Source organism: Bison bison, unplaced genomic scaffold, assembly GCF_000754665.1.
Source record: "Bison bison bison isolate TAMUID 2011002044 unplaced genomic scaffold, Bison_UMD1.0 scf7180017864327, whole genome shotgun sequence".
Lineage (NCBI taxonomy): Eukaryota > Metazoa > Chordata > Mammalia > Artiodactyla > Bovidae > Bison > Bison bison.
In genome coordinates, this window is record NW_011494899.1 from 7,489,541 (window position 1) to 7,515,796 (window position 26,256).

General features: G+C 37.4%; 2 protein-coding genes and 2 pseudogenes across 4 annotated transcripts in view; 2 read left to right on the top strand and 2 right to left on the bottom strand.

The window, feature by feature from the left end:
- LOC104998356 overlaps positions 1-8,219 on the top strand; it is a 10,342-nt pseudogene extending 2,123 nt beyond the window's left edge.
- Positions 8,220-12,099: 3,880 nt separating this feature from the next.
- On the top strand, positions 12,100-18,764 carry SYCP3 (synaptonemal complex protein 3). The gene is made up of 8 exons (XM_010853442.1): positions 12,100-12,134; positions 12,994-13,139; positions 13,941-14,004; positions 14,164-14,198; positions 15,922-16,039; positions 16,850-16,949; positions 17,586-17,684; positions 18,619-18,764. Exons 2-8 carry the CDS (start codon positions 13,007-13,009, stop codon positions 18,745-18,747), a joined length of 678 nt encoding a protein of 225 aa, XP_010851744.1. The 5' UTR covers positions 12,100-12,134; positions 12,994-13,006; the 3' UTR covers positions 18,748-18,764.
- The window catches only part of CHPT1 (choline phosphotransferase 1), a 32,711-nt gene continuing 22,729 nt past the window's right edge, over positions 16,275-26,256 (bottom strand). For 2 of the 3 annotated variants that reach the window (XM_010853440.1, XM_010853441.1), the window contains exons 6-9: positions 24,967-25,125; positions 24,166-24,291; positions 21,264-21,374; positions 16,275-18,931 (exon numbers count right to left, since the gene is read on the bottom strand). In XM_010853440.1, the coding sequence (XP_010851742.1) occupies positions 18,887-18,931; positions 21,264-21,374; positions 24,166-24,291; positions 24,967-25,125 (441 nt within the window). In that variant the 3' untranslated portion in view covers positions 16,275-18,886. Of the gene's footprint in view, positions 18,932-21,175; positions 21,375-24,165; positions 24,292-24,966; positions 25,126-26,256 lie in introns of all 3 variants that reach the window. The other variant, XR_826443.1, reaches the window with a different exon arrangement.
- Positions 21,382-24,156, bottom strand: LOC104998329 (annotated as a pseudogene).

The window sequence follows — 26,256 nt, forward strand, 5'->3', positions numbered from 1 at the left end:
TGAAGCCTGGCTTGGAGAATTTTGAGCATTACTTTACTAGCCTGTGAGATGAGTGCAATTGTGCGGTAGTTTGAGCATTCTTTGGCATTGCCTTTCTTTGGGATTGGAATGAAAACTGACCTTTTCCAGTCCTGTGGCCACTGCTGAGGTTTCTAAATTTGCTAGCATATTGAGTACAGCACTTTCACAGCATCATCTTTCAGGATTTGAAATAGCTTAACTGGAATTCCATCACCTCCACTAGCTTTGTTCATAGTGATGCTTTCTAAGGCCCACTTAACTTCACATTCCAGGATGTCTGGCTCTAGGTGAGTGATCACACCATCGTGATTATCTTGGTTGTGAAGATCTTTTTTTGTACAGTTCTTCTGTGTATTCTTGCCACCTCTTCTTAATATCTTCTGCTTCTGTTAGCTCCATACCATTTCTGTCCTTTATCGAGCCCATCTGTGCATGAAATGTTCCCTTTGTATCTCTAATTTTCTTGAAGAGATCTCTAGTCTTTCCTATTCTGTTGTTTCCCTCTATTTCTTTGCATTGATCGCTGAGGAAGGCTTTCTTATCTCTCCTTGCTATTCTTTGGAACTCTGCATTCAGATGCTTGTAGCTTTCCTTTTCTCCTTTGCTTTTCATTTCTCTTCTTTTCACAGCCATTTGTAAGGCCTCCCCAGACTGCCATTTTGCCTTTTTGCATTTCTTTTCCATGGGGATGGTCTTGATCCCTGTCTCCTGTACAATGTCACGAACCTCCGTCCGTAGTTCATCAGGCACTCTATCTATCAGATCTTGTCCCTTAAATCTATTTCTCACTTCCACTGTATAATCATAAGGGGTTTGATTTAGGTCATACCTGAATGGTCTAGTAGTTTTCCCTACTTTATTCAATTTAAGTCTGAATTTGGCAGTAAGGAGTTCACGATCTGAGCCACAGTCAGCTCCCGGTCTTGTTTTTGCTGACTGTATAGAGCTTCTCCATCTTTGGCTGCAAAGAATATAATCAATCTGATTTCAGTATTGACCATCTGGTGATATCCATGTATAGAGTCTTTTCTTGTGTTGTTGGAAGAGGGTGTTTGCTATGACTAGTGCGTTCTCTTGGCAAAACTCTATTAGCCTTTGCCCTGCTTCATTCCGTACTCTGAGGCCAAATTTGCCTGTTATTCCAGGTGTTTCTTGACTTCCTACTTTTGCATTCCAGTCCCCTATAATGAAAAGGACATCTTTTTTGGGTGTTAGTTCTAAAAGGTCTTGTAGGTCTTCATAGAACTGTTCAACATCAGCTTCTTCAGCATTACTGGTTGGGGCATAGACTTGGATTACTGTGATATTGAATGGTTTGCCTTGGAAACGAACAGAGATCATTCTGTTGTTTTTGAGATTGCATCCAAGTACTGCATTTCGGACTCTTTTGTTGACCATGATGGCTACTCTTTTTCTTCTAAGGGATTCCTGCCCACAGTAGTAGATATAATGGTCATCTGAGTTAAATTCACCCATTCCAGTTCATTTTAGTTCGCTGATTCCTAGATTGTCGACATTCACTCTCGCCATCTCCTGCTTGACCACTTCCATCTGCCTTGATTCATGGACCAATGCTGTAAAGAAGAAAGTGACAGAAGGACTGAAAAGGGAAGAGCCAGGGTAATGGGGAAACAGAAAACCTGAGGTATAATGGGAAGGTGAGCAAGAAGAGACACAGTGGGAGCGGCCTGGCAGCTGTCCTGAAGCTCTCCTAGAGGGCCTTAGGGGAGAAGCACTCCCCAGTTAAAGGGATATCTAGGAAGTTGTTCTGTTTGATGTGCAAAGAGTCAGTTCACTAAATAATACAAATCAACATAAACTTGCCAATCATAGGTGGAACTGGATGGGACAACGTGTGCGAGACTAGTTTTAAGATTGTGAGAGCAGGGTGACTACCATAGGGTTCTTCCAAACCAGACCATGCAAGCAATTTTCCTTTTCATTAAATAGCTGCCAATTTCTCGATCTTTTTTGAGAAATACTTCCTCAAAGACTGAAATTCCTTGTGACATTCTATATAATCTAAGTAACTCATATTGAAAGAACTCTTATATTTTACATCTAAAAGTAATCTCTATTTGTTGAGAAAATATTCTAATTTTTAAAATAAAAATTTTATTTTTTATGTTAAATATTTCTGGTGTTGGTGTTTGATATTCAGGAAATAGCATACCAGAGACTCAAGTACCCATTATATTATCAGTGTTTATATCTTATATCCACTATTTGCTATGTGCTGAGTGCCTACTAAGATTTCTTATGCATCATTTCCCTTTTTTTTTTTGCCCCAGCCTGTGGCATGTGGAGCTTCCCTGACCAGAGACAGCGGAAACATGGAATCTTAACCACTGGACCACTAGGGAAGTCCCCCTATTTCACTTTTTAAAATAAAAAATTCTATGAGATAAATACTATTATTACAGCCATTATGTTAGTGAAGAAAGAAATGGAGGCTTAAAGTCATTTGACCACGGTATCACAGTTAATAAGTGGCAGTGGTTTAGTCGCTGAGTCGTGTCGAACTCTTGTGACCCCATGGATTGTAGCCTGCCAGGCTCCTCTGTCCATGGGATTCTCCAGGCAAGCGTACTGGAGTATGGTTGCCATTTCCTCCAAATAAATGGCAGAGCCAAATTTAATTTTGTCCTAGATTTTCATGTCACATTTTAAAACATTTTTATGGAGTTTCCCCTTGAATAATATTATACTTCACTTCTAAGATTCTTTTTGGAATTCCTCTTAGTAGGAAGCAGTGATTGCTACTCACCTAAATACTTATTCGTCCTTTCCTGGGTCTGCAGCTTGGCAGCATTTGCCAGCCTTCCCAGCTGCTAGGTGTTGACCAGGTGACTGAGCTCTAACCAATAAAATGTGAGCAGAAATAATCTGTGCCACTTCCAAGCCTCGCTCATAACAACCTCCATATTCTTTTCCCCTTCTAGATGTCTGGGATGGTGACCACTTCCAGGGCAAACTTGTAAGTCACATGTTGAAGACTCCAGTTTCCACCAACATGGGCCCCCGACTGACCCCATAGATGGAAACTACCCCAAGGACCTGTTGCCCAGTACTGTTACAAAAGAAATAATTTTTTTTGAGTCATTATATATATGATGTCATCCGGTTCACAAAGTTTCACAAAAGAATTTCAAACATTTGGCACCAAAGAGTTCCAATACTAATAAGTTGTTTCAGAGCATAGAAAATGAAAAAACAAAAATTTTAAATTCTTTTTATAAAGCAAGTATAACATTATTATCAAAACTTGTTAAGGGCAAACATAAAAGACAATTACGGGCCATTGGGCTTCCCTGATAGCTCAGTTGGTAAAGAAGACAGGAGACCCCGGTTTGATTCCTAGGTTAGGAAGATTTGCTGGAGAAGGGAAAGGCTACCCACTCCAGGATTCTGGCCTACAGAATACAATAGTCTTTATTGTCCATGGGGTCGCAAAGAGTCGGACATGACTGAGCGACTTTCACTTTCACTTTCACCGCTTACGAATGTTAATGCAAAAATTCTGAATAGACTCCAATACTACAAGAAAATAATACAATTAGAATTCATTCCAGAAATGCAAAGATAGATTAATATTAACATTTTAATATAGTTTACCAAAATAATGGTATAAGGGAAAAAATGTATTATTATCTCTATGGATGTTTAAAAAATCTTTTGACAGAAGGTTCAGGATTGGGAACACGTGTACACCCGTGGCGGATTCATGTTGATGTATGGCAAAACCAATACAATATTGTAAAGTAATTAGCCTAAAATTAAAATAAATAAATTTAAATTTAAAAAAATTCAACCGTAAAGTCATCATACGACTGAGTCCCTTCATTGTTCACCTGAAACTACCACAACATTGTTAATCGGCTATACCCCAGTACGAAATATTTTTGGTGTTAAAAGAAATTAAAATTAAAAAAATAATGGAGAAATGCCTGAGGCATTCCTACTAAGTTAAACAACAAAGAAAAATTGACCAGCACCTTCACTACTATTTAACATTGTACAGAAGCCAATAAATTTATATGAGAGAAAACAGAGACATAGGAATCAGAAAGAAGTAAAATTATCTCTACTTACAGATAACATGAAAATACATCTGGAGAACGCTAGAGACTCAGTGAATAAACTCAAACATTAATTTTTTAAGGTAGCAGGACATGAAAGTAACACACGAAACTCAAAAGTCTTCAAAAAAAGAAATAAAAAATAATATAGATTCACTTTGCTGCCCAGCAGAAACTAACACATTGTAAAGCAACTATACTCCAATAAAAATTAAGAATAAAAAATTTAAAAACCTCACAAGTCTTCATACACACAAATGATTACAAGTTAGAAGCTATAATGGAAACAAACCTGAGTTATACTAGCTACAAAAACGATGAAATATTTAGGAATAACCTAAATAAGAAACATTCAAAATCTATATTCAAAATACTATGAATGCTTTGTCAAGATGCAAAAGCAAACTTGAACTAGTGGAAAGACATCTCTTTTCCTTTTTAGGACATCTCAACATCATCAAAATGTCATTTTTCCTTAATTTACAAATTTTAATATAATCCCAATAAAATATCCAAAGTTTCCCTGCTCTTTTGGAGAGAGACAAGATGATGCTAAAATTCGTGTTTTTAAAACAACCCAATACTAGTTAGAAAAAACCCTGAAAAAGAATAGCTCTGAGGGGAAGAAAGTAGCCTACGAGATATTAAAATATATTCATCAGTTCAGTTCAGTTCAGCCACTCAGTTGTGTCAGACTCTTTGCGACCCCATGAATCGCAGCACGCCAGGCCTCCCTGTCCATCACCAAATCCCGGAGTTCACTCAGACTCCCGTCCATCGAGTCAGTGATGCCATCCAGCCATCTCATCCTCTGTTGTCCCCTTCTCCTCCTGCCCCCAATCCCTCCCAGCATCAGAGTCTTTTCCAATGAGTCAACTCTTCACATGCGGTGGCCAAAGAACCGGAGTTTCAGCTTTAGCATCATTCCTTCCAAAGAAATCCCAGGGCTGATCTCCTTCAGAATGGACTGGTTGGATCTCCTTGCAGTCCAAGGGACTCTCAAGAGTCTTCTCCAACACCACAGTTCAAAAGCATCAATTATATACTCATAAATTTGTATAATCCAGTGTGATACTGATACATGAACAGATAAACCAGTAATAGAATATCCAGAAACAGACCCAACTCTATGGAAATCTAGTGTGTTTAATAAGGAAGTGTTACTAGTCACTGGGGGCAAAGATGACTTTTTAGCCAATGATTTTCGGATAACTGGATAGGCATCTGCAAAAAGATGAAATTAGATCTCTTCCTCACAATATAGACAATTCTGTTGGTCCTTTGGAGTTTATATTCTAATGGGAGTTCAGTTCAGTTGCTCAGTCGTGTCCCACTCTTGGCGACCCCATGAACCGCAGCCCGCCAGGCCTCCCTGTCCATAACCACTCCCGGAGTTCACCCGAACCCATGTCCATTGAGTCAGTGATGCCATCCAACCATCTCATCCTCTCTCATCCCCTTTTCCTCCTGCCCTCAATCTTTCCCAGCATCAGGGTCTTTTCAAATGACTCAGCTCTTCACATCAGGTGGCCAAAGTATTGGAATTTCAGCTTCAACATCAGTCCTTCCAATGAACACCCAGGACTGATCTCCTTTAGGATGGACTGGTTGGATCTCCTTGCAGTCCAAAGGACTCGCAAGAGTCTTCTCCAACACCACAGTTCAAAAGCATCAGTTCTTCAGTGCTCAGCTTTCTTCACAGTCCAACTGTCACATCCATACATGACCACTGGAAAAACCATAGCCTTGACTAGATGGACCTTTGTTGGCAAAGTAATGTCTCTGCTTTTTAATATGCTGTCTAGGTTGATCATAACTTTCCTTCCAAGGAGTAAGTGTCTTTTAATTTCATGGCTGCAATCACCATTTGCAGTGATTTTGGAGCCCTAGAAAATGAAGTCTGACACCGTTTCCACTGTTTCCCCATCTATTTGCCATGAAGTGATGGGACTAGATGCCAACAATTAAGTAAATTATCAAACTATATACTATTACATTAAAAAGAGATATGTGCCTAACAAAGGTACCTGGGAAAGAGGTCTAGGGAAAGAAGAAGAATCACAGTGCAGAGTTTACAATTACAATATCTAAAAATGGGGGCAGAGAGGCCTTATTGAGATGAACAGTGACATTTAAACAAAGACCTGAAGAGGCAGCAAGCTTTGTGCATAGTCTTAATTACAAACTTCCTGGATGGCTCAGTGGTAAAGAATCTGCCTGTAATGCAGGAAACACAGGAGATGTGGATTTGATCCCTGGGTAGGGAAGATCCCCTGGAGGAGGAAATGGCAACCCACTCCAGTATTCTTGCCTGGAAAATCCTATGGACAGAGGAGACTGGCAAGCTACAGTCCAAAGGGTCACAGAGTCAGAGACGACTGAGCAGAAGCACGGACTAGAGAAAATCACAAGCCAACCTTAGTCATGAAAATGGACACAAAACACTGAACAACCCAAATATAGTAATGTGCTTAAAAAAGTTAGCACCTCGTGATCAACTTGGTTTTATCACAGGAATGTAAATTTGGTTTAACCTTAGAAAACTATATATACATTTTGTTCATCACATTACCAATTAAAAGGATCATTTTAATAGATTTAGAAAAATAATTTAATAAAATCCAACACTTACTCATGATTTTAAAAAACAAAGTGATAGACAAGCAAGAAAGCTCTTAGCAACTGAAAATAGAAACTAAGCTTTCAAAAGGGGCAACTACCAAAGTCACACAAACAGTACTGTTACTGAACATGTTTTGTCTTGCCTGAAGTCCAGCAGGACAAAACACTGAGATGCCAAGGTTTGCAGCCGAGAGAGAATTTATACACAAGATAGCCAAGCTAAGAGACAGGAAAACCAGTCTCAACTCTGCCTCCCCAAGGCAAGGAGCTCAGTTATTTATGGGATAAAGAATAAAAACACAGGGCAGTCCAAGGCGTGGGGAGTGTGGAGAAAGATGACTGGAAAGAGGTATAGAATCTGCCATTCTGAGCATCTGTTAACTAGGCTACAGGCCTCTGCAAGTTTTAAGGGTAGTGTTTTCACTCCTCTGATGTCAAAAATGTCACCAAGCAACCACTCGTGAATGCCTAGTTGACAGGTCAGTGGTCCAGACTTATCCAGCTCAGCTCAAACTATCCCCAGCTGACTCCAAATTCCTGAAAACAACTTGGGCAGACACCTTACTGTTTGGGATAAGTGTAGCCAAGAAGACCTTCGAGTCTCAAAACGACCTTAATTAGTGATGGCAGGTGAAACGGATTTAACGTAGGTTTTGGTAGCATCATTGTTAATAGAAACTTTAGAAATATGCCTTTTAAAATTAGAAAGGATGTGTAATATTGATACTTTTATTCATCTTTCTACTGAAGAGCCTAATCAATACCAGCAGAAAGTGAGAGGGAAAAAAAAAAGCTTAAGAACTAGAAAGAAACAAAAAAGTCACTATTCACAGATATGAGTCCCGACCCTACAGACAAATCATTAAAAGTAACACAGGCAGTTAACAAGATGCTGGATAGAAGAATAAGCCCCATATCCCCTGCTTCCAGGACGAGCTTCACAGCACACAGTGGAGAGAAGCCCTCACAGCTAACTAACTGTGAGCACCCAGATCCGGCGCAATTCTTCCACCAAGGAGGAGGCCACCGTCAGCCACACCTCTGGGCCTCGTCCACCTACCTCTCGGAGCTTCTACTTTGAAGGCAACAAGGTGGCTCTGGAAGGTGTGGGCCGCTCCTTCTGGATGTTAGCCGAAGAGAAGTGCAAGGGTGCCGAGCTTTTCCTTAAGGCGCGGAAGCAGTGGGGTGGCCGCGCCCTGGTCCAGGACCTGCAGGTGCTGGCCCCGGAGGAGTGGAGCACCGCCCTGGAAACCACGGAGGCCGCCACGGCCCCCGAGAAGAGCCCGAACCAGGCTCTCTCTAGGATCTACACGTCCTGGGTTCTGCGAACGCAGACGCCCAGCTCTCCGAGTTCCTGGAGCACCACTTCCTGGAGGAGGAGCTCGTCAAGAAGCTCGTCAAGATGGACGTCCACTTGACCAACCTGTGCAGGCTGGCCGCCCCCAGGCCAGGCTGGGCGAGTATCTCTTCCCGAGGCTGTCCTGCCAGCGCGACTAGGCATCTCCGGAATCTGGTGGCCTTGGGGGGACCCCTCTGCCTTCCCCGGTCCCAAAATCTCTGCCAGAGCCACTGCCTCCAGCCAGGAGGCAACTTTTTAACCACTCTGAAACCTTCACCCAAGCCGTGGCACCAAATGGGAACAAGAAAGGTTCCTTTTGCAGAGGGGGAAAAAAAAAAAAAGCTTGGCTGTTAAGAAAAAACCGTTAAGTATCTGAATAGCATGGATGATTTGTAGTCTAATTCTCTCAATTGTCTAAAGAAATGATTCCTAACTTGCGTGCATTTTATAAACTATGTTTGCTCTGCCTAGAAGAATAAACACACCTATTTAGAAAGTGTTGAATAGAATTTTAGGGTTTCAGGACTTCTATGGAGTCATGATAAAATTGCTTTCCCTGAAGAAAAAAGAAAGAGTTGATGTGATGTGATGCCATCAGTCTGTATTGAAGAAAGAACCCTATGAAATTAATTTTTGGTCTCCCATCAGATTGCTACTGAGAACACTGATTATTAATTACATCATTCACTGACCTCTTTATAAACCCTCTCAAGAGAAATTTTTCTCTGTCTTAATATTAGGAATAACACTGCTTTGCGTGAGTAATTGGTTTATTTTTGTTTTTTTGGATACTGCAAATGATGTAATTAAGTTTCTTTTTCTGACTGCCTGATAAAACCCTTAGAGCCAAATCTGTGGTCGGTTCACCCAGAGTAAAGGAGTAGGATTGTATATGCATTTTGTATATGCTTCATTCCTGGTTCTTCTATTACTAATTCCTTCATGTATTTTATGGAGTCTTTTAAGCCACCTTAATCCCTTTCTGGAACAGTGTTGTATATAAACAGATAAATAAACTTTTAAAATGCAGATTTTAAAAGAAATAAGACCCATGTCAGAAATCAGTTGGATATTAGATGCTGGGAAATACTGAAGGCAGGAGGAGAAGGGGACAACAGAGGATGAGATGGTTGGATGGCATCAGTGACTCAATGGACATGAGTTTGAGCAAGCTCTGGAAGATGGTGAAAAACAGGGAAGCTTGGTAGGCTGCAGTCCATGGGGTTGCAAAGAGTCAGACACGACTGAGCAACTGAACAATTAGAGCAAAATAGAGACAAATAAGTTATGTATAAAAAAATTCAATAAAAGTCAAAACTGTGCACAGAGAAAAAAATTTAACTTTATTGAATTATATTAAGATGTTCTAAATAAATGGAAAATATGCTACATTCAAGAATAGAAAGAGAGTGTTCTTTCATGCTTCCTGATGGATTAGTCGTTTCTGCCACCCACTGAAAACCCAGACAAAGCCGACCTGGCCTCGGAGAGCTACTCAAAGCCTCCTCGGGGGGCTGTCATCTGGGCCTTGCGCCTGCCAGGGGGCAGGATGCGAGGGAGGGACGCCTGCCTTAGCTCACGTCCCAGGTGCCCTTGAACTTGTTCATGTCCTCAGCTGCTTCGCTGGCCTTACTGAGGCCCTACAGACGAATGGATGGTGAGGCAGGCGGCTATGGGTCTGGCACAGCCATCCACAGCAGAAGGGGTTCCTGTGAGCCCAGCACTTGGTTTTGGGGTTTCCGGCCTGGCTTATGCTTGAAACTGCCTCTCCTCACTTCCTGTTCCCTGAATATAAAACAGCCCAGCTTAAAGAGAAGAAACAGCACTGGGCCCTGGCACCCTCGGAGGTGTGGCTGACCGGACATGAGCAAGGTCTGGTCTCTGCCCACGGAAGTCACAACGGCAAGAGGCAGCACGGTGAAGGGCCCAAGACATCTGCTCGATTATTGGATGCTGAGCTCCGAGATCCAGAATTGGGCCTTCTGCAACTTCTGACACGAGGCGGAGCTCGTAGCTAGGTAGCTACAGGTGCTAAATAAACACCGCTCGTCACTGCTGCCCTGCAGACTCTTCAGTCCAGCCTCTTACTGGGCTGCCCAGTCCCTAAAGCTGTGCCCGTTCTTGTAAAAAAAAAAAAAAAAAGAATAGAAAGATTCAGTTCTCTCTAAATTGATCTATAGATTTATTGCCATTCCAATTAAAATCCAGTAAGTTGTTTGGTTTTGTTTTTTCCTGGAACTTGGAAAACTGATTATAAAATGTGCTTGAAAAGCAAAGTTCAAGAATACACAGGATTCTCCTGAAGAAAAAAATTAGGTGTGACTTGCCCTATTAGATGCCAAACCTTTAATAAAGCTGGAATGATGGCACAGAGATAGGCAAACTGATCCAGTGGAACTGGCTAGAGAAGCGGACTCAAGGACATATGGAAACTTGACAGATGATGTAGCTGTTAGAGGGAAAGGATGTACTATTCAGTAAACTGTTTTCCACAGTGAGGAGTGAGGCAAAGTAATTGGATCCTACCTGTCAGGCACAAAAATTCCGTATGAATAAAGGCTTAAAAATGAAAAATAAAGCCTTCAAACTTTTGTTTTTTTATGGCTTCAGGATAAAAGATACAGAAAGCAGTCACAAATGTTTATTAACACTCACCCAATATATAAAAAGTTACAAATCAATAGGAAACACATAACCCAATTGAAAAATGAGCAGGAAACTAAAATAGATATTTTAGGATAAAGGAAATGCAAATGGCCAATAAGCATAACAAGAGCTTAATCTTATGAGTGATTGGAGAAATACAAAAGAACAGCCTAAAGAAATATCATTTTACACCTCTGAGAATGGCAAAATTAAGAAATGTGACTATACCAACTGATGATGAGTACATTGAACAATGGAAACTCATTCTGTTGGTGGGAGTATAAATTGGAAACCAATTTGGCCTTATTTCATCTAGCCTATTACCAAACAACTTCACACCCAGATCCTCTGTAAAAACTTTAGCATATACGCAGGAGATTAGAATATTCATAGTAGTATTGTTTATATAGGCTGTAGTCTGAAAACAACCCACAAGTCCACAGACAAGAAAATAAACTAATAAATTGTGGAATAGAGGCACAATGGGGTATTGCAGCAGTGAAAATGAAAGAACTTTGGTTAGGTATAATCATCTAGATTCTCTTAGTGACAATGTTAAGTAAAAAATCAAGTGACTGAAAACTATAGAATATGGTACAATTTTTTGTACTATGCCAACACGAACAAGGAGAAGGCAATGGCAGCCCACTCCAGTACTCTTGCCTGGAAAATCCCATGGACGGAGGAGCCTGGTAGGCTGTAGTCCATGGGGTCGCTAAGAGTCGGACATGACTGAGCGACTTCACTTTCACTTTCATGCACTGGAGAAGGAAATGGCAACCCACTCCAGTGTTCTTGCCTGGAGAATCCCAGGGACCGGGGAGCCTGGTGGGCTGCCATCTCTGGGGTCGCACAGAGTCGGACACGACTGAAGCGACTTAGCAGCAGCAGCAGCAACACGAACAAAACCTAGAAGGGTTGTTTATGGGCACATATATGTGGTAAGAAAACTTAGAAAATGGGAGGGTCCAATGATTCACACAGAATTTAAGGTAAGTTTTTAAAAAACCTCTGAGTAGAAAATGAGGGTGTGAGTGGGATGGAAAGGACTTCCTGAGACGATTCAATGGGTTCTGGTAAAATTTTACTTTGCAAATTAAGACGTATGTGCTTCACATTTCATAATTTACTTGTTCTTTCGCCATTTTATTAAAATATTCGGAAAAATTTTAACTTAAATTACAAAAAGCTACTGGAAAGCGCCACGCCTCATTTTTACTAGCCACAAATTGCCGCTCAGAACGCACTCAGGGTCAGCAGCCTCACAGAGTTCGTCACCTGAGGGGGCGGAGCCCCGGGACCACTGTAAGCATGCGCCTTCCAGCCAGCCAATCAGCGACGCTCCTGGGAGGCGAGGCTGGCTTTTCTCCCGCCGGAATTCGGAGTTTCCTCAGAGGACTGTCGCGGCTGCGAAGTGAACACTTCAGGTAAGGTACTTGGGCAGCAGGAGTGGAGGGTACGCCTGTCCGGAGACATTAACTGCGGTCCTCGGCCATTGGGGTGTTTTTCGGGCGTGAGGAGGGAAGCGTTTATCCTGCGTGGGAGTCTGAGCCAGGGGCTACTCTTGACCAGGTAAAATTTTCATGCTGGCTCTCCCGGGAGCCTCTGACAGGAATTTGAAGGCCTTAAAGCTCTTAGTGGGCAGAGCTGTGAATGGCGGGGAGCGGGCGGGAAGGCCCAGGTTGGGCAACTTGGGTTGAACGTGGCGGGTGGACAGGTTGACCGCAGGAGAAGAGGGTGGGCTTTAGTCTCCGCGCACACGCGCCTCCCCCCCGCCCCCACACCCGCCGCTAATCCACAGAAACCATTTAGATTAACTCAGGGCTCCCCTTCACTGATCCTCGAGGCCTGGGTCATGGAATTCTTACTGGATGTGTTTTTCTGCGGATTTTATTTTGTATTTCTGTTGCTGGCAGTTTGGGGTGGGGTCGTGGTTGATCCTGTCAGTCGCTGATTTCACTCTGTGACTGAAATGCAAAATCTAGATGGGCCTCAATTTATTTAGCCAGAAGCTGGCAAAAGCGGATCTAGAATTCTGCCGCCCTCCCCATCCTCAGAGGAGAACTCTCCATTAAGGCACCCCAGGGGTCAGGGGCAGTGCTGTCATTATCTTGTTAATTTTTGCTCCAACAAAGTAAATGAAGAGAATCCTAAAGTGGAATTAAATTATCTTTATTTGATATCTCTCATTTTGAAATTTGCCAGTCTGTGTAAATAGTGTCTTTGGATTCAGAAGGGTTTTTTTCGTGTTTTTTTGTTTGTTTGTTTGTTTGTTTTTTAAATCAGAAAACATTGAAAAATGGTGCCCTCTGGAAGAAAACATTCCGGGAAGTTGGCAAAACCATCCGTGGGGGATCAGGCTATAAGAGCCTATGAATTTGAGCAAGAAGACAAAAAAGATCTGAGTGGTTCAGAGGAGGATGCCATTGAAGGTACAGTAAACCTAACGTTTACTGACCACGTCCTGCATTTTCATGTATTTCATGTTTCTGTTTGGGGGCTAGTGAAGCTTCTATAGCATCTTTCACCTGATGTCTGATAAATAGTACAGAGATTATTATGACATTAACACAGGAAGACTTGCAAAATTGTTCGTATAAAATGGTCTTGGATCCTGATTTAATTCCATCTAACCTGGTAGGCTGCAGTCCATGGGGTCGCTAAGAGTCCGGCGCGACTGAGCGACTTCACTTTCACTTTTCACTTTCATGCATTGGAGAAGGAAATGGCAACTCACTCCAGTGTTCTTGCCTGGAGAATCCCAGGGACAGAGGAGCCTAGTGGGCTGCCATCTCTGTGGTCGCACAGAGTCGGACACGACTGAAGCAACTTAGCAGCAGCAGCAACCTACATAGAGGCAGCTTCCCCTGGTGGCTCAGTGGTGAAGAATCTGCCTGCCAATGTAGGAGACTAGGGCTTGATCTCTGGGTCAGGAGAAGATCCCCTGGAGAAAGAAATGGCAGCCCACTCCATAAGTCTTGCCTGGAAAATACCATGAGCAGAGGAGCCTGGTAGGCTGCAGTCCATGGGATGGTAAGAGTCAGACATGACTTAGCAACTAAACAACAACACAACAAACCTGCAGAGAAAGTATTGCATTTATAAATCTGCTTTAAAAACTTGTCTTGGCAGAAAGCTTAAAAAAAGCACAAACCCTCAAAATTAAGATATACCATTAAAAAATTACCAAAATAACACACTTAATTTCAAATATTTTTTTTATTGTCATGCAGAGAAGACCCCAACACTTGAGAAACAAGGGAAGAAAAGGACTTCTGCAGCAGTTGAAGATATGGGGTAATATGGTCAAACAATTTTCACCTGTTAGACTTTAAGAACCATCTATTTGGTTGTCCCATGAGTATTGCATGTAAAATACTGGGTATGTGATATTCCTTCCAAAACAATAAATATTTTATGGATCCTTAAAACTTTTCTGATATAATTTTTTCATAGGGGTGAAGTACAGAATATGCTGGAAAGATTTGGAGGTATGTTTTAGGAGATATATGTGTTCAACATTGTTTTAAACCATATAACTTGTATAATAGTAAATAATAATCAGTGGACTGTAAGACTTTTTTAATGCTTTGTTCTTATATGTAAGATTTTGCACAGATATTTGTGATTCAGCTTCATAGATTTCCTTATTAACCTTTTCCATTTGTTGATATGAAAAGAGAATGGTACTAACAATGGGTTAGGAATGGTCTTGTTACTTTATACATGTGTGGGTTTAATAGATTATGGAATTTTAGAACAAAAATGGATGGGAAAAATATCCCTCTTTGTATGACTTTCATTGACTAAGTGATGCAAACACACGCATATCTGTATATGTGTCAGTTTTTCATTTTCTCTCTTTTGTTATTTTCTATGACATTCTTGTGTTCTTTACTAAATGCAGTGTAAACTGAAACCTTTAAAATAACTTTATTGTTATTTTTACATTATCAAACTATGTAATTGAGAATTAAAGACAGTGTTGCTAGTAAGAGATGTATGAAAATGTGAAAGTGTTAGTCGCTCAGTCACGCCCAACTCCTTGTGACCCCATGGACTGCAGCCCGCCAGGCTCCTCTGTCCATTGGATTTTCTAGGCAAGGATACTGGAGTGGTTTGCCATTTCCTTCTCCAAAGAGATGTATAATCAAATAAAAAAATCATTAAATTGTATGTCAAATATTAGTTACATTAACTATATTGGGGATAGTATTCTGAAAAAAGAATAAATATTTGGCTCTTCTCTATAGATCATTCATATAATCAAATACTTTTTTAAAGCTTTGCCTTATTTGGTAGTAGCAAAATACTTGACCTTATAAATGTATTATTGGAGATGGATATTGGAAATCCCTTGTGGCTCAGCTAGTAAAGAATTCACCTGTCATGCAGGAGACCTGGGTTTGATCCTTGGGTTGGGAAGATCCCCTGAAGAAGGGAAAGGCTACCCACTCCAGCATTCTGGCCTAGAGAATTCCATGATTCCATGGACTGTATAGTCCACAGGGCCGCATAGAGTTGGACACGACTGACTGACTTTCACTTTCACTTGGAAATACCAAATATCTGATAGTATAGGTAACCCCATCATGGTTGCTGAAAATGACTATTGATAGTAGATCCATATGCATGTGCTTAGCAAAGAATTATTAGAAGTATTAAAATTTTTATGAAATGCAGTACTTATTGGCAAAAAATGGCCTGTAAAAAGCTCCATGGACATATTTAAAAGAGTTCCTGAATTAATTTATTTAGATACCTACTTAAATTAAGATTTTCCTATGCTTTGTCTCTCTTAGTAAAAAATATATTTAATAGTATCACTATGTTTTTAAAAACATTTTAACTGTTTTTATTCTTTTTAGGATTTTTAAAAAGTTTTGTGTTTTATATAATGAGTTCTAAATTTAGTCTAGTGTCTTATGAAAAAATTAGTCTGTCCTTGAGACCTTTTTCTTCAGTTATTAGCTCTTTTTAGTCATCTCTAAATTAAAATTATCTCTAGTTAAGAAAATAAGAATTGAGATACCAATAACTAAAATTTTTCTCAGGAAAAAAAGCAAGCAACTAATCATGCTTTTTGATAGTATGTGTATTTTTTTTTAATATCTTCAAAATTCTTGAACCAGCTTTATCCATATTTATTTGAATATGTGGGAATAAATAACATACTTTCACATTAAATTTAATGAATATCTATTTTCATTATAGCTGATATTAACAAGTCTCTTCTTGCCAAGAGAAAGAGACTAGAAATGTATACCAAGGCTTCTCTCAAAACCAGTAACCAGAAACTTGAAAATGTTTGGAAAATCCAACAAGAGCAAAGGTAAAGTTGTTGGTTTTTTTCACTGCCACAACATTTGTATCATTCCTTACTACTCATGGGTACAAATTATGAGAAGTATTATCATCTTCAATTTATTGGGATCTCTAGTAAAAATTATATTTGATTTTCCTCTAAGTCTTTTAGTCCTATAACTTTATTTCTTCACAGACTTGAAATACATTTCCTAGAAATCAATAAAGGTGACCTCTTTCCCCTTTTAAATAATGATTGAGACTTTTTTTAAACAATAAAAGTAATTTATTTTCATTTTAAAAATACGCTAGCTGAATAAAAGTGTCATATAAACCATTGATCTTATAACAGTTAACTATTTAACAATATATAAAATGATCACCTTATATATTATAAACAATTTGTATATTTTAGCTGAATTAACTGTTCTTTTGTACAAAATCATTGTACCAAAATGGGGAAAAATTAAGTGAAATATTTCTATTTGAAAATCTTCTATAGTAACTTCAGTGAATCTATCATATCATAACCTGTATTCAGTAGGAGAAAATGAAAAGTAAATTGCTTGGAGATAAAATGGACTTTTCTGGGAAAATGTATATATATAATAAAACTCCACTAGTTTTCAAGAGCTAAAGTGCATGAGAGGATTTTGAGGGTTTTTCTGTTAGTTGGTTAGGAAAATAAATATTTCTGGAATCAGCATAAGTCATACTTCTTGATTTCACATCTGGAAATTTGATACTTTCTCTTTTATTATAGAATAATTACGTCAAATCAATTTTGTTTTGATAGTTGTTCCACGTTGATATGAAATATAATAATATTGTTTTACAGGCAGAAGCTTAACCAAGAATATTCTCAGCAGTTTCTGACTTTGTTCCAGCAGTGGGATATGGATATGCAGAAAGCTGAGGAACAAGAAGAAAAACTTGCTGTTAGTATTATGCTTAGCTTTGTAGCTTTATAATTAATCTATTATAACCAAGTTTCAAGTAGAAGTGGAGAGCCTGGCCTTGTAGTACACTCATGGAACTCAGTCAGGTTCCATTACCCATTGCTGGCTGTGAGTTTGGTTCTGCTGAATGGTAAACCATAAGTACAGGCACATACCATATATAAAAGCTGTTTGTATTTGCTTCCTACCTAACACTTTGTTAATATGAAGTTTGCTATTAATACTATGTAGAGGTTATAGTTATTGGTAATGACAAAATCTAGGTTATGAGTATGTAAGTGATAGATAAAGTAGGGTGAAGGGCAAAAACCATTGGTTGAAAACAGGCCAAGAAATTGAAAGATCAGCAATATTGGAAGGATCATCTGTGTTGACGTAGAACTCAAGAAGAATTAAGACATGTTTTGAGCACTGTTGAGATTTCCTATTCAGTGACTAGCTGGATTATTATTGTATGTAAGTGGTGAACACATTATCTAAACTCATAGTAAATGTTAAGATAAAATCTGAAAAATACTGATTTAAAAACTATTCCTTTTAAGTTTAACATAGAATTATTTTTTCCTAAATTTTACCCAAATAGTTATTACATAATTTTTTCTTTTACATTTGCAGAATCTGTTTCGACAGCAACAAAAGGTTTTTCAACAATCTAGAATTGTTCAGAGCCAGAGACTGAAAACAATTAGACAATTATATGAGCAGTTCATAAAGGTTTGTTGTATTTGTTAACATAATACATTCTTATAAAATATAGTTTATATGTGGAAGTAGAATATAATTTTTTTCTCAGTTTAAGGGGAAAACATTTTGCTTACACATTTTAAATTCTTAACTATTTTCCATTCTGAATTCATTATATAAGTGCTAAATGCTATCACTGGACATTATCACTTGGTGTAGGAACTTTAGTACTATATTTGACACCTCCATTTCCCTTATTCTTCACCACTGCTACTGCCCTAGTTCAGAACCTTGTTATTCTTTGCTTATACTATAAACACTCTTAACTGATTTTTCTGTTTACCAACCCATCCTTCATGGGTCTGCCATACTGTCTTCTGAAAACATTATCTTTTCCCTCCTGAAAAACTGTCAGTAGATTCTCATACTGAATTCTTAGGTATTCAAGATTTACCCCCACCCCCCAATAATATGATCCTTTTTTTATGCTTCAGTTACTACATTCATCCTTTGCTTTCACCCTTTCACATAATTGCTTTCTCTGAACTCTGCACTTTGGTGCTGTTGTTTATGCGCTTGCCCTAGAATACTTTTAACTCCTTTTCCCTTACCTTTTCAATCTTATTCTTTTGGCAACTAAATTGGAATTAATCCCCATTTTCTACTACATAGCTACAGCAAGTTGTGCTTCTATTCCTTTCATAAAATTTTGTTATTTTTTATTTCTTCCAGTGAGAAGGTACACCACTGTTGTAACTCCTTTAATAATATTTGATTTATGATGGTATTTTCTGTTCCTTTAGTGGATATTTTGGTTTTCATGTATTAGAATATTTTTATTTGAGATAAATAATGTGCATTGTTGAATATTAAAAAGTTCCTACTTTTGAAAATTAACTGCATAAGTTTTGAAACTGAGATGAAAAGTGGTGGTTTGTAACTGACCTAGCTTTTTGTGTTTTAGAGTATGGAGGACTTGGAGAAGAATCATGAAAATCTACTTACTGGTGCACAAAATGAACTTAAAAAAGAAATGGCTTTGTTGCAAAAAAAAATTATGATGGAAACTGTAAGTTGTTATTCAGAACTGTAAAAGAAAGTATTAATGTAAGCATTGAAATATTTTATTTGCTGAAATATGTATTAACACTTATCTAAAAATTAAACCAGTGTTTAATATCTTCTCTCATGTAACAGCAGCAGCAAGAGATGGCAAGTGTCCGAAAGTCTCTTCAATCCATGTTATTCTGATGACTCTTTGAAGGAAGAACTTGAACCTAAGTAACATGATACAATTATAACATTAGCTAATAAGTCGTTAGAGTGATTTAAGATTCTGGTTTAAAATATTATATAGTATTAATCATTGCAAGACCATTCTTTTTGTTCACCTCCAAATATGAACTTTTGTGAGGAGCAGCAATCCCTAAATTATATGTACCACTTTGCTTCAGCTCTTTAATAGTGCTAGTGATAATATAGCAATAGTGAATTTTTCTAACATTTGTCATTTAACTTTTAGCAATAAAAATGATTTAATTGCAAGTTTTGGCTTCGTGTATTTGTATCACTTTCAAAAGGTAGAAAACACAAGTATAGATGGTTAATGTTCTTATTTAAGGAAAAAAAACATAAAATCTATTATATGTACATCCTTTTATGCATATTCATGAAGTTACACTGCCAATTCTAATGAAAATAAGATTTCAAAAATATATTCTATTGACTTCTAAAACTTATTAAAAGCAACTTAAGTTTCCCTTCTGGAATAAATTAAACTGCTAAAATCCATTTTAAAAAACCAAACAGGATATATAAATACTGTTTTAAGGCATGGATTTTTGAATGTCATTTCTACAATGACATCAAAATGCCATTTAACTAGGCTCAGTCCATAATTAAATGACATATGCCCTTAATAAGGATTAAGAGCATTTCATTAACATACCTAATTACTTATGGTTTAAGTACTTCACATCGGTCTTTAACTATAAATTACATAGAATGTTTTGTTTTCCAGTTTCAATATTCAGTAAATATATGGAAGTTTTTACATTTATTTCCAAACTAACAGTTAATTCTTATACCTGGTATTTTAAAATGTGCACTTTTTAAACAGAGAAAAACATATTGAACACTTAATAAATATTGTTTCAGCAAAATAAATTTTAAATATTTGGGTTAAACTTAGTATTTTTTGCTGAAAATACTTTCCCTGAGTTATTCAAAACAATATGCCCAATAGAAGGAGAGAAGAGTGACTTTGTCTTGTTTCTCCATATTTAAAATTCTAATTTTTGTCTCATAATCCACCTTTATTTTAGGTTTTCCAAATTTTAAAAAACAAATACATACTGATTCTCTTCTTCTGTGATCAGTTATATTGGAAGAAATTAGTCCTCCATCATTAACAAATATCTGACATTAGGGACAGTTTACTTCCTAAATTTTTGCATTTTGTAAAGGATTTCCCTTTTAAGCCAAAGTACATGTTGGATTATAAATTTTAAGTACTGTTCAAATTAAGCTGTTCGTACTGAATTTTTACCAATTGTTTTAGAAGCAAAATAAGTACTCCAGAGTATATTCATTGTACTTAACATATTTCCTTTTAAGGAATATCAACTTTTGCTCTTTTTACAACATGCCTTTTTCTTGCTTAAGATACAGTACATGTTCATTATTTCTTTTTTAAAGAAATGTTTTCAACATATGGCTTATGGTCTACAGAACTGTTAGATAAAAATTACAAACAGGTAAGATGAGAATTGAGGATCTGGGTTACCAAAGAACCATATGACAGTTCTATTATTCATAATGAGCAATAGAAACATTTTGAGAGTGGAAAGATAAGAATCAATATTTAATGTACTTAGTGACTGAATAAAAGATACTTATTTTATCCCCATTTTATCTTGAGTGAAAGTGTACTTTAAGTAGCTTTAGCTGATATTCTAAAGGAAAGATACTTTTGTCATGGTTTCATAAATTACTGATTTTCTTATATGTCAATTGTGCTTAGGCTACTGTTTTTATTTTTCACAAATGGAAATGTTTAATATCCACTTTTTTGTGACAATGAAACTTAGAATATCAAGGAATAATTGGCTCTCACTGTAAAGATGCTTACATTTGACTCAATTACAAGTCTATGCACTTATGCAATATTATGAATTCATTTATCAATTCTTAGCAATCAAAGTAACCATCTCCCTCAAGATGGCTAAAATCCTCTGTCCTGAATTTTTATGTAATCCTTTGGCAGAGAAAACCCCAACTGTCTGATAAGGATTTCTGAGACAAACAGATTGCTCTTTAGAACTGTAGTGGTTCACTTTCTTATACTTAGAAAATTGAAATTTCCTTCTTTGGTTTTGTTTAGAATTAATTTATAGGTTGTATTACTCTGATAATACCTTGATAAGAAATGTTGATAATGAGGGCTTTGCAACTAAGATACAATGGATCTATAGGACTTAATTTTTATATTAAAATATAACCTTATTTGATAATATACTAGCCTCCTGCAAAGAGGGATTCCTTCACTCATAGGTTCCCCTAACTGCTTCTCCTCTTTTCCTTGGGATATTAGTCAATATGCTTGTGAACCTGTTCAGGTGCTTGATGACATGAAGTCTTGAAGATACTTAGATGAAGGTGTCTTGAAATTTGCAGGCACAAAGCACTAAAGTACCTCATCATATCAAGTGAAGAAATGACCTTTAGAAACAAAAAAAGAAAATATAAAATGGATTATGGTCTATCTTTTCTGAAGTAGCAGCTATTTTTTTCTGTCCTCCACCCCCTAATCTCAAACCTTAGCCAAAAATTCTTCATCAAAAATATTACATTTTATAGTTTGTATTTGGCTCTCACTGTAGTCCTCTGGAATATGCAGGGTATTTCACAGATTCAGAAACTGAGCTCAGAGTGATAAAAGGTCTTAACTAAATTACAAAAGCTGAAAAACAACAGAACTCAAGTCTTCTGACTCCACATTCTTTCAGTTTTCTGCTGTGCAACAAAGCCACCAGTTTTCTACTAGAAGGGGCTGTCAGTCATTAAAATTGAAATCACTCCATCATATACTGTTCTTATTCCTGTGAAAGTAGTTGTAAGACAGTAAAGGCCTGGAAAAGATACCATAGTTGAGGGAAGGCATACAAAAATTGTGTTCTTTACAAAATTAAGGAGGAAGGCACACTATTTAAGAACTTTCCCAGAGACTGGGGGCAAATGCTTCCTTTCATAGAAAGGAGCCTCATGGCTCTGTTGGGAGAATACTCTCACTGATAAGAGGAAAATCTTATTTACTTGAAAAACTCCATCTGACTCTTCTCTCTCTGAAGCAAGAACCTTTTCTCTTAAGGATGCCAAAGGGCACAATATGTTGGTTTTGGTCCACCCGGTGTTTGTTTGCTTGTTTTTAATTGTGGTTAACACTTTGTTAACCACAATTAAACTGAATTAAACTTCCTTAGCATAATCTCCACCACTGATGTAAAACCAGGCCAACTCACTCATTACAAGTTAGGTGCTTGAATTTTTAACACCTGATATTTTAATTAACTCATTCTATTTGGTAATACTTATTTAAGTTCACCAAAAGGAACCCTACATTGAATTTTCAGATACTTTGAAAAATCACCCCCTATTTCTTAAATTTAGATTATTTTGTAGCACTAATAATATTTATAGTGGATAGTAATTTTAAAGAAATAATTCTTTCAAACATCTTTTAGAATATTGCCTGAGAACCTTTCAAGGATTAAGATTTATATCTCACCCCTATTTGAAGAATGGAAGACTTCTGAATAAATATTATTAATTTACTCCAAAAAAGTATACTATAAAACCTAGAATAAAGGATGATCACATGTACCCCACTGATCCATGCACAGAACAGATAGGTTTTAAAAAACACCTATCTCTAGTAAATAGTGTGAGATCATTCAAATTATCAAAAGGTTCAATGTTTCTTTTAGCTCACTTTAATATTAATTTTTGTATATCTCTAACAATTTGGTGAAGTCTAGTGAGGTCTGGAGGTAAGGAAAAATGAGGCAAAATTGTCCAGAAATAGCACTAGTTGAAGCCTAGCCATAAATGTCTCAGAAAAATTTTTTAAAACGTTAAAATTGCCTTCTTTATTTGTGATTAAAATGTTAGAAACAATGATTTTCTTTTCCTTAGATGGCTAAAGCTGCTTTCTTACGCACCATAATCCTATATTTTATAATTTTTAAATAGAAATTATGTATTATCTGTATCACTTTTTTAAGCAGGATGCAAGCTATGAGAATTGAATTTGCTTGATAAGAATCATCATTATTAATATAAATTTTGCACTATCCTCAAGGGCCATACACATATATATGGTTGTTTACTTCTAGCACAAATGGTCCTGGAATCCTGTACTTGGTTGTACCGTCTGTTCTGTTTCCTCAGTATTAGCTTACATTTCTTGATGAAGTAGTGCCCTCTGCTAACCCAAATTCCATTTAATTTACCTGTTATCTGCTGTAAGTTCAGAGTAATTCTAATAACCTGGATTAAATAAGACACTAATTCATGTTTGTAAAGCTTTGCCAGAGAGTGAAGTGATTTTTGACAACTTTGTACTTTTTTTTTAACTTTTATTTGCGTTTATTTTTTGCGGCAGTTATTCCCAGGCCATAAGTTTTTGTTTCTTCAGTTTCTTCTGAGACATCTTTTTCTCCTGTGCAGCCTCCTCTTCTGGTCTAGGAACAATCTATTCTTTTTCAGTAAGGATCATCTCAGTGTGGCAGGGAGAGCTCATGTAGGGATTGATACAATCGTGAGCTCTTGTAAGTCCTGCGCTGCATCTTGGGGACTTTGTTCACCTGGATGTGCTCAATGACCAGAGAATCCACATCTAAGCCCTTAAGTTCAGCATTATTACTCTCTGCATTTTTAAGCATGTGCAGTAAAGATTCACCACTCTTTTTGGCCACCAACCCTGCATCCAGCCCCACTGTTTGGCCTGTACAAACCTACCAACTCCACCATTGTAACGACGGAAAGGCACACATTGCCTCTTTAAAGTGACATCCGTCAGATACTTGGTGGCTTGTCGGATATGCATACCCTTTATGGCCTGGGCAGTTTCACGAGTGTTCTTAAAGTGAACACGAAGATTTGAACCTCTTGATCTGCATGATTTTGTGGGGTTTTCTGGGTTGAGTGAATAGTGCACCATTTTTAGAGGTCACCTCAGGCCACTTGTACTGTTTTCTGGTACTATTTTTTTTTTTAAGGCACACAGTTTTGTTTTTAAGGATTTACATTGTTGGAACTGTATCTTGATGTATATGTGGGCCATATTCAAACATATAAAAGGAACTTTAAAGAAATAATTTTAAATGTTCAGAAATGCTTAATAGATTAGAAAGTTAGGGCTACCTAATACCTCACTGAAATGACTCTTAAGCATAGTATTATCTGACATTTGTTGAAAATAAATAAAAAATCTTAGCAAAAAGGTACTTACCATTGCTATCCATAGAACAATATATTCGTCTACAAAATTATTAAAGTACTGGTCTAAAAATAAAAGACCTGGGCCAATAAAGACAGTGTCTTGAAGATACAGTTCACTTTTGGTCATGTGAGCTATCTATAAAAAAGTAAACAAAAGAATTTCACTATTTTAAATGTTTTATTTTCAGAATAGAAATAACTAAATCTTTAATTTACTGTTAAGATAAGGATAAAAAGGCCATTTGGGCTGCCCTCATAGCTCAGTCAGTAAAGAATCTGCCTGCCATGCAGGAGACCTAGGTTTGATTCCTGGGTCTGAAAGATCCCCTGGAAAAGGAATGGCTACCCACTCCAGTATTATTCCCTGGGAAATTTCATGGACAGAGGGGAGCCTGGCAGGCTACAGTCCATGGTATCAACAAGAGTTGGACACAACTTAGCAACTAAACCATTACCACCACCACCACCAAAGAGACCATTTAATCTCACATTTGATATGGGAATATTGAATCTAAAATCTCTCAAATTCAGGACTAGGTAGCTTGTTAAAGTTTCCAATATTTAAATTCCTTGATATCGAAAGGTTATAACTGATAATAATTGTTAAAACAAATAAGAGAACTTACACTAAGGAGTCTTGTCTCTGAATAAAACGTTCATTTACAGTATTACTTGGAGCACAAATAGCTAACTATTTATTGTGATAACACCACAAAAAACCTACCCATTATATGAAAGAGTTTCCAGTTTTGTATTTGAGGAACAAATACATTATTTATACCATGAATAATAAATTAAAAGAATTTCTTACCACCAATTTCTGTGAGACTTTAGCAAAGACACATCCAAACATTAGGGTATAAAGACAAGGATGCTTTTCAAACAAATTAGTTGCTGACTTTTTATAAATCATTATTGCCAGTATAATAATTATTCCTATGTGGAGTCCAGGTGATAAGACACTGGTACCCTAAGGGATAAAGCAGAAAATCAGCACCACATTTTAACAATGCATTTATTACACTGCAAATATTTTCTAAGCATCTACTTTGTGTTAGGAACTAGAGACCTAGAGAAGAGTATGATGGTATATGGCCTAAAGGAGTATATAGACCTTAGCTGTGCTTTTCAAACTTCTACAGAACCCTACCAAGGGTTACAAAGAGGTAACAGAGTGCTACAGATGTTTCATTCCAATTTTATATGAATATACATTTTAAGCTAATAATCACTAAAAAAATGACATCATTTATCTTACACTAAATTTTACCATGTTAAAGGCCATCAACAGTCCAGTTGCCAAGTTAACATATTTTTGTGAGATACTGAAATAAAGCTTAACCTGCCACTTTTATACAATACCTTAATCATTGATTAGGAGGACTTTAATTCTAGTCACTCACTATACCAACATCCCACCCTGCCCAGCCTTTTACATTTAGACCACAAGTGCCCTCTTATGTAGCATTGTACAACTGAACCCATTATATTTTTATCTATATGAATCAGGATTCTGTCAGGATTGCTTATTCTGAACAAAATACTGTAATAAATTTGATATTAAGGCTTACTAAATACATAACCATCAATTTAAATGTATCTGTTAAAACTGCCTTATTCTTTATTAAGTTTATATGTAATAAGTTAGAACTTACACTAATGTTATGAATATTTTAAAGTCATGTCAATAAAACACTATATAGTAATGTTATAAATATTTATGCTATTAAAATGCTGCTTTAAAATCATTTATTTTGACTATGCTGGGTTCTTTGTTGCTGTGTGGGCTTTTCTCTGGTTGCGGGGAGTGGGGGCTACTATCCAGCTGTGGTGTACAGGCTTCTCATTGTGGTGGCTTCTCCTGTTGCAGAGCACGGGCTCTAGAATGTGGGCTTCAGTAGTTGTAGCTCCCATGCTCTAGAGCACAGGGTCAATTGTTGTGGCACACGGACTTAGCTGTACTTCAGCACATGGGATCTTCCTGGACCAGGGATCGAACCTGTGTCTCCTGCATTGGCAGCAGATTCTTTACCACTGAGCCACCAGGGGAAGCCCTTAAAATGGTGCTTTTATCTGTTAATTTTATTCAGGGAAATCTGCT